The sequence below is a fragment of the Salmo salar genome, chromosome 04 (genome assembly GCF_965601325.2).
Source record: "Salmo salar chromosome 04, fSalSal1, whole genome shotgun sequence".
Lineage (NCBI taxonomy): Eukaryota > Metazoa > Chordata > Actinopteri > Salmoniformes > Salmonidae > Salmo > Salmo salar.
The window spans coordinates 79,108,123-79,117,318 of record NC_138294.1 but is presented as its reverse complement, the minus strand read 5'-3'; the positions used below and the strand labels follow the sequence as shown (position 1 = coordinate 79,117,318).

The 9,196-nt window shown below is 41.8% G+C and overlaps 1 protein-coding gene across 1 annotated transcript; it reads right to left on the bottom strand.

Moving 5' to 3' along the window:
* Positions 1–805: 805 nt before the first annotated feature.
* Positions 806–8,947, bottom strand: LOC106603816 (serine/threonine-protein phosphatase 2A catalytic subunit alpha isoform). The gene is made up of 7 exons (XM_014197980.1): positions 8,627–8,947; positions 3,377–3,586; positions 3,011–3,184; positions 2,566–2,655; positions 2,136–2,297; positions 1,818–1,936; positions 806–1,637 (listed from the first exon to the last, which is right to left on the bottom strand). The coding sequence occupies exons 1-7, from the start codon at positions 8,726–8,728 to the stop codon at positions 1,565–1,567; spliced, it is 930 nt and encodes a 309-aa protein (XP_014053455.1). The 5' UTR covers positions 8,729–8,947; the 3' UTR covers positions 806–1,564.
* Between the last annotated feature and the right edge of the window lie 249 nt (positions 8,948–9,196).

Below are 9,196 nucleotides of genomic sequence, written 5' to 3'. Positions count from 1 at the left end.
TTTCTTCTGACACCCAAAAGTACTCGTTACATTTTGAATGCTTAGCAGGACAAAAAAAAAAAAGTCAAATGTATGAATTTATCAAGAAAACATCCCTAGTCATCCCTACTGCCTCTGATCTGGCGGACTCACGAAACACATGCTTCGATAATAAATTGTCTGAGCGTTAGAGATCCCCCAGGCTAGCCGTAAATTTAAACAGAAATAAGGAAATAGTGCCGTCTGGTTTGCTTAATATAAACGATTTGAAACACACTTTTACTTTAAATACTTAACTACATTTAAAACCAAATACTCTTTTACTGGGTGACTCTCACTTGAGTCATTTTCTATTAAGGCATCTTCACTTTTACTCAAGTATGACGATACTTTTTCCATCAGCTGTCGCATGTAGCTCCAAATCTTTACCTTGACACACATTCCGTGTTGTAACTTCGAGTCCTGCCATGAGACGGCACTCTCACCATAATTTGTATATTTCCATGTTATATCTGATACACCTATCAACAGTAACACGATTTTGGGAAATTAGCAGTGGCTTACTGGTTGTTGGATCCGAAGTATTTATCCCTACAGTACGATTAAAATCAGTGAAGTTAATGCTTAGCTATATGAAAATGAGACTAAGGGACGTAATGAAGAAACAAAATATCCTCAGCATCCATGGTAGCTTTCTTTCTTCACCTACAATCATAGTTTACTCTTGTCAGCATATTGTGCCATCACTTAGATCACAGAATCATTAGTCAAGTCCATCAGCATTATCAGATGAAGCCATAAAAATCAATTGAGTAAACACATCAAGTCAAGGAGCAACTTCATTCTTTATTCAACAGGATCCCTCAATACAAACTCACTCCTCATGATTATGACTTAGTGTGTGACTGTTTCCAATGGCATTTCTTGATCTGTCTGCCATACACAATTGGAAGGGCATCTGTTTAACCCAGCAAAAACCTGGTGACAATTATTTTATTTTTTTTAAGACAAAAAAATAAAACTTGCTGTAGAGTTTAACAGCCATCTACTGACTTGTAAAATCACAAAGGCCCAGTCCAGTCAATTGTGATTTTCCTGTGCTTTATATACATTTCCACACTATGATGTTGTAATAAATGATAACACCCTTTTTAGTGCAAGAGCCATTTGAAAAGGCCGCCTAAAATTTCAGCCTGTTCATTTGATATTGAGATAAAAACCATCTGCATTGGGGAAGAAAAAAAGTGCAAACAGGTAAAAAAAAAACTGAAGGTGCAGATTCACAAAATCAGCCTTGGTGCATTGGATTGAAAAGGTTTCAATTAACAAACCTTGGTTACTGTGCTAATCTTGATATTTGAAACAGGGGAGTAGAGCTTGAGGAGTAAGGAATTAAGAGTCCTTGGAGAATTTAACACTTTTTGGTCCATGTACAGATGTTTTGTGAATGCTTAAATAGTGGTGTGAATACAATTATGTACATTGATGTTTTGCTGTGTTGCCCAACCCTGCCCCCCTCTCCCATGGTTTTGGACGCTGAAGGTACTTTCATAAATCATGGCAATACTGTACAAGTGGTGAGGTTTTACAGGAAGTAGTCCGGGGTGCGACGGGTGACATGGGGTTCCCCTCTACGAGGTGCAGGGTCAAACTGCAGGCTGGAAAACAAACACATCTTGTTTTTAATCTAAAATCCTGTTGAGAGTTGATGGATCATTACATTTAGGTCATTTAACAGACGCCCTTTTACTTCCTCCTTCAGAACTAGAGGACCTTACTGGTAGAGCAACAAACTGAAGACAGTTGGCCATTCACTGAACGGTAATCAATATGCTTACAAGGAGTATTTCAGGGTGTCGTCGAGTTCCATGATAGATGCCTGGTTACCACAACGGTAACAGTAATTTGGTGCACTGAATATAGTTACCACGTTTCGCTCGTGGCACCAGTTGTAACCCTATAGGAAAAAAACAAACAAAACACAGGAGAACAGTGTAGTAGTGAATCAGAAATCTGACAATCCTACAGACAACATTTTATAGTACATGTGCATCAACCTGAATGAGGGGGCTAACTTAATGCATTCAGATAAACTTTCATACATTATGATCACCTTTGAGATTTCAAGCATGGCGAATCAGCGACAGACAGCTTACCTCCATAACCAGCTGGTGAGCTCTGGAGACCAGGGTAAGGCGGTTGGCATGGTTAAATGTCTCGGATATATCCTGGCCAAAGGTGTAGCCGGCCCCCCTGGGGGAGATGCCCCAGCCCCCACGGTCATCTGGGTCTGACCACAGCAGGTCACACATGGGGCCCTGTGGAAGAGAGGAGACGTGTGTAAGCAGCATAGTAATAAAGATATGGATAAAGATCTATATGGTGAATAGGGTCACAGAGCGGGGGAGGCAATAAGATAGAGTAGGATCGAAAGCTGATATGGTCCGTTGTGTTTTTCGACCAAATGGTTGAAGTTTGTCTGCTCCTAAGCCTAACTTATCCTAGACTTGTACCTAAAAGCTACTTCTAACTAGCAGCAATGAGACAGCAGTGTATACTCAGAAGCAGGGTTGTTGAGCCATGTACCTCGTGTGGCACTTCCTGCAAACGGTCCAGCGCTCGGATGTGATCCAACGTGTCTATGGACGGAGACAGGCCTCCGTGAAGACAGAATATCTTATAAGGGAAAGAAAACAGAACATTTTACATGATCATTTAAATATTGGTTCTGACTCTGAGTAACAGTTTGACTGAGACATATGATGCATACCCTTGAGTGAGTCTTTATTTACAGCATACAACAGTTAAAGCACTGCAGATTCAACCTCATATGGATTAAATGTGTGAAACCTCAAAATGACAACAAGGATCTAGCTTAACAACGTTTACTCAACCGAATTAGCACAATACATGGTTGCCATTCCACTCAGGCCAGGTTCATCAACAACGACTCCTGCACAGGCACACTAATGGAGTGATAGCCCTGTAATAACAAAGACATAGGGATACTTAAAACATGAACACCTCTTACCTGAGTATCTACCAAGGCCGTGAGAGGAAGGTAATCGAAGAGGTCTGTGAAGTATTTCCATACGTTTGCATTGCCGTATTTCCTTAAGCACTCGTCGTAGAAGCCGTACACTTGTGTGATTTGTCTGCTTTCGTGGTTCCCCCGAAGGATTGTGATGCGTTCACGGTACCTAACCTGCGATCAATGTTCAAATACAGGGGATTACTAAACAGCATTGTTGAATGAATAGCCTACCAGGGCATTCTGAATGAGTGTCTTAGCATTATGTCACAAAGCCCTGTGCAAATTATCATTGAGCACTCTCGTAGGGAAAGTTCATATTTGAAAGGTCATTCAAAATTCCAAGGGTACGATAACAATACTTGCCTTAAGTGCTACAAGTAGTGTGACAGTTTCTACAGAGTAGTAGCCTCGGTCCACGTAGTCTCCCATGAACAGGTAGTTTGTGTCTGGAGACTTCCCTCCGATTCTGAAGAGCTCCATGAGGTCGTGGAACTGGCCGTGGACGTCTCCACACACTGTAACAGGACATCGGACCTCCTGCACGTTGGATTCCTTGGTCAAAATTTCCTTTGCCTGGACAAAACCACACACAATTAGGCAAAGTCTTTCCTTACCCTGGACAAAAAACATAAGGCTGTTGTAGGCTACATGGCAAAACATTTGAGATCCTCCCTTCCCACCTGTAACCTCCAAGAAAATAGACCAATGACATTTGGCAAGCTAGTTGAATGGCAATGCAGTTCCTAGAAACCAGTGGACTGTGAAGGGCAGCTCTAAGAAGAATAAGGCCTGCTGGAGGCAAAGCAGATATTATAGCGGAAAACAGTCCACTACTGTTATATAATGCACCTGATTGCATTGGCAACAAATATAGCTCTGCATGCAATTCCCCCCCCCCCCAAAAAAAGCACCAGTGTTGGTCTTTGAAAAAAGTTCTAGGTTAAACAGAGTGGCAACATATGCCTAGGCCCGTCTCCAGACCATTCAAGGGACAAAAAATTAATTTAAAAACTAAATCAGTAGAGATGCTCCTTGAGGTGTCTGGCTGGGATTATACATTGTTGGCAGAACTACACTGGGGTTGAGTGGTATAAGGAGCTTTTAGAGCATGAATCCCATTTGGAGAGGAGCAGGCATAGAGTAGAGCAAGACTGTCACTGTGTGTGGGTCAGAGATGAGCGAGAGATCTCTGGTCCAGGCAGCAACACCCTGAGAAAGCAAGGGAGAGACACTGGCAGATGGAGGAGACAAACAGCACGACCAAGGCATATTAAACAAACCTGATATTTTTCCAAATTAATTTGAGTAGAAATTACAAATAAAAAGTATCAGATATAGGCCAGAACACGACAAACTATTATAGGTCAGTGGGACTTCGGTAAACATAATGTAGTATATAACAGAGTCAATACAGCTTACAATATGGTATGACCTCAGAAGACAGCTCATCTTTCATCAGTAACCTAAAACAACTGATCTCAACATGTCTATATTGAATGGATGACGTAAATGCCTCACCCCTCATAACCGCACCTACTAAAGATATGCCTTGCTGGCACCAGCTAAAAACCTCAAGTTTGTTAATTCGTCATACACAGTGCAATGAAATGCTTACATGTTCACCTTTCGACAATCTAAAAAGTGAATACAAAAGACTAGTAAAAATAAAACCCAAGTAAAAATAGAATAGTAATTGATCAAAAATATGATACACGGTGGCACTCAAATTAGTTTAAGTCAGATAATTACACGTCGTAAAGTACCATATGCCGGAAATGAAATATAGCTAGCTAACGACCTTTTCCATGTGGGGGGGAAAAAAAATAAAAAAATAAAACATAAAAAAAAGAGGACAGAGACTTGCTAGCTACGTTAGGTAGCTGGGATTTTCTACAAGGAATCTGCCTCCCCCCAAAAATAAAGCTTCTCCCAAGTGGGTGTGACACCTACTCCCGTTGCCTGCTGCTTGGATTCCACCTGGAGATCTGTTCACCATGTGCCCTGGCCTGTCTCCCTCTGTCTGGTACAGGTACCCCCACCACACTGCCCCCTCTCCGAAGTTTAGCTTGCCTCCACCACACACAGTTGGGGCGAGTGACTGAACTTACAATTAGGGGTGCACGATCGGTAAGCATATCGGAGTAAGCCGATATTAGCTAAAAATGCCAACATCGGCCCGATGTCTAGTTTAGCACCGATGTGCAAAACCAATGTAAAAGCTGACGTGCATACCAAAATAAACATAGGTAGATGACAAAGCAACAATTCTTTTTTTAAATAAAGAGCTACACAGCATTCCTAACCTAGCCCAATGTCTGAGGTCTAGATCTATTTTGAAATGTCAAAGATAGGCCATATGCAACTTTGTGCTGCTTTTTGTCATCTATTATTTTCCGAGGGGGGGGGGGGTGAAATCTTTCAATACCACAAACCTAATTACTCATTTGAAATTGCATCACCCCCAGACATTCAGCAACTACTTAGAACAAAAGCAGAAAACTAAGCACACACACACTTCCAACACCAAAAGTTCAAGTCAAGCAGTCATTTGAAAGAGTAAGAAAATTTCAGTGAAACAACTCAAAGGCGAAATCCATTAATGACAAGATAATGGAATTCATTTTGCTTGACAATCAACCGTTCTGTCGTGGATGATGTTGGCTTTCGCCGACTAGTCGAGCCCCAGTACACACTACCAAGTAGGCGCTATTTTTCACATGTTGCCCTACCAGTGTTACAGTATTGTTGAAACGCACATCCATGAGCTACTTGCTATGGGCGTCACTGCTACTAGCTTCACGACTGACATTGGACCAGCGATGTCAGCTCCATGAGCATGCGGAGTCTGACAGCACAGTGGGTCGACGAGGATTTCATACTGAGGATATCCGTATTGCATGCTCAAGAATGTGCTTGTTCTCATACCGCTGCTGCTATTTCAAATGGCATTTGAGAACAAGTTTGAAACATGAACACTCCTAGCTCCCTTCAAACACCTGACTGGAGAAATAAGCTCATCAACTGCGTCTGCAGCAGACGTGATACCCTCTGTCATGGCATTGAAACGTCTGTACAACAGAACTGCAGACAGACTGTGGGGTGATCTTGCAAAAGTACTCTACTAGAGGCTATGAAAAAGTGACATCCAGGAGGGGCCAGCTGAGTATAAGATTGTATCATCTGCACAAGGATTTAGAGTTTGAGGTAGTCATCTCATACAAGTACTTGGGAGTAAGGCTAGACAGTACACTGTCCTTCTCTCAGAACATGTCAAAGCTGCAGGGTGAAGTTAAATATAGACTTGGTTTCCTCTATCGTAATCGCTCCTCTTTCACCCCAGCTACCAAACTAACCCTGATTCAGATGACCATCCTACCCATGCTAGATTACGGATAAATCATTTATAGAAAAGGCAGGTAAGGGTGCTCTCGAGCGGCTAGATGTTCTATACCAGTCAGCCATCAGATTTGCCACCAATGCTCCTTCTAGGATACATCACTGCACTCTATACTCCTCTGTAAACTGGTCATCTCTGTATACCCTTCACAAGACCCAGTGGTTGATGCTTATTTATAAAACCCTCACTCCCCCCTATCTGAGATATCTACTGCAGCCCTCATCCTCCACATGCAATACCCGTTCTGCTAAAGGTCCCTAAAGCACACACATCCCTGGGTTGCTCCTCTTTTCAGTTCGCTGCAGCTAGCGATGAACGAGCTGCAAGAAAACACTCAAACTGGACCGTTTTATCTCAATCCCTTCATTCAAAGACTCAAATCACAGACACTGACAGTTGTGGCTGCTTTGCATGATATACTGCCATCTCCACCTTCTTGCCCTTTGTGTTGTTGTCTGTGGCCAATAATGTTTGTAGCATGTTTTGTGCTGCTACCATGTGTGGTCGTCTTAAGTCTATGTAGTGTTGTGATGTGTGTTTTGTCCTATATATTTTTTAAACATTTATTTTAAATCCCAGCCCTGTCCCCACAGGAGGCTTTCTGCATTTCGGCAGGCCGTCATTGTAAATAAGAATTTGTTGTCTAGATAAATAAAAGGTTAAATAATTAAACATGCCAGACCAGGAAATAGTGCAATAGAGTGTAATAATAAAAAAATAAAAAATAGACTAGACAATAGTAATAAGAAAACCTTTAGCCTAGAATGATTTCACAGAATAAACAATGTGTAAAGTTAATCAGTAAATCACTCTTTCCCCCCCATTCTGTAATTTGTATCCCAAGACAGAGGCCATTCCACCAGTGCTATATTGAGTCAGAGCCCAGCAACAATGTGGTAGTGATGCAACTCAGAATCAATCACAGCCAAGGCCATTTTTACTCTGGCTGCACATTCTGCTGAACACATTACCAAAATGCACAGGGGATGGATACATCAGCCATCACTGAGCAAATGTGCGCTCTAAAACCACACCACTACTATGCTTACACCTACTGTTTAAGAGCTGGTCAATCACGTGTTCAGGGGTGTGTGAGAAAACTGATTACAACAAAATGGAAACCATTGAGTAAATGGCAAAACCACTCGCTTGAGACTGAACACCACAGGCTTGTAGCCTAGTGGTGAATATTTGGCAATGGGAAATTCTAGCCGAGTACCATTTTCATCCATACCGTAATCCTGGCCTCTAACCTACAAATCATCTCAGGACATGAATCACCTGTTTGTAAACAAGTCAAATGAGTACATGAGTAGACACACCTGGTTATTCAAAAAAAGTATTAAGCCCATACATAAGTGTAACAGCCAAGTGAAAAGATTATCTATGAAGAATCCCTGCTCAGACTCTAGGTGGTGTACTGATGACTTGATAAAGTGAAACTTCTGTCTGACCTAGTTCTTGTCGTGTCCCACAGTTCAGTTCACTCAGGGTGGGAATCCAGGATGTGTGTATGTCTGTTTTACAACTGTACTCAAGTGTGTATGGTTTGACTATATCAAACAAAAATGCTTGACATTTCTTCGACAAACGCAATGATTTTGCCACAGGACACTCAGTCATACAGTATGACGCTAAATCCCCCCCCCCCCCATAACTAAAATGAGACAGTCTGGATGAGTTGGTAGTAAACCAGGTAACATTATGTGGCTTGCATTCTTTAGCTGGTCTTCAAGTTGGGCCACCACTACTGACACGGTTTGCCATTTAAAAAAAATTACAAAACAAAAACTTGTTTATATGAATTTATGTAAAGGTTAGCCTTCTTCAAAATAAACCATTCATTTTGCTGCAGTGAAATGCTAAAACAGTCTTACAGCTGAGGAGAATGAGAACTTGTGCACTGTGTTACTTACATCGGCGCCATTTTAAGAATGTCTGGGAAGAATGGAAGGGTCAAACAACCACATTCGAATAGTTCTATAATTTGTAAGGCATACATGTTACCATTTCTGAAAGGCTGACGAACATTTTAGATAGCCTACTTTCGCGTGTAGGTCTATATAAATAACCGCTCTTGAAACTAGACAGGATTATGTTATAAGCTATTTGGCAAGTGCTGATAGCGACAAACTGCGCAATATGTATAGTATCATCCCCCTAAATGTTACACTGAAACATTTTACAGTGGAAAGTTATATTTCCGTATACCTTACCTTTTCGCAAAGCGTTTTGACTTGGCTCTCTGACAGCTGTTTGCAGTCGTTGATTTGCTCGATCCATAAGTCGATCTCCTTCGTAAAACACTTCTCGTCCATTTCCGATTGTTATTTCGGTTAATTCAGTGGCACGGAAATAGTTATTTCCCTAAATACTCGCAATCCTTCCCCCAAATTGACCAACCAAATTGCATGCGGTTCTAATTGACACATAAATTGCGGAACGTATAAGAACCGGAGCGACTAGGATATGTGGAGACGTCAGTAGCTGTTGTCCCACCCTAGACCATGATCCACTCAACACAAGTAGGAGCGCCAGGCAAATGCCGCTGATTATTGGTCTCCCAGTAGAAATCTTTGCATTCTTATTGGCTATTGGGTAACTTCGTTTGCATGGCCCGGTGCCCCGCGTAAGCGGACCCTTCCATTGGTCCATAAGAAAAATCTCCATCCGCCCGGGAAACCGGTCCATGCAAACGAACTGGTCCAGTGGTTGGTACATTGTAACCCTTTGTTAATGATCGTAACTAATGATAAGTTGTTTTCACTATGAAAATAGCCTATTCA

Coding starts and splice junctions, on each gene's coding strand:
- LOC106603816 (XM_014197980.1), bottom strand. CDS start 8,728: ATGGACGAGAAGTGTTTTACGAAGGAGATCGACTTATGGATCGAGCAA. Junction 2,656..3,010: donor CGGCCTTGGTAGATACTCAG/GTAAGAGGTGTT, acceptor TTCCCTTATAAG/ATATTCTGTCTTCACGGAGG. Junction 1,638..1,817: donor GACACCCTGAAATACTCCTT/GTAAGCATATTG, acceptor TTTGTTTTCCAG/CCTGCAGTTTGACCCTGCAC.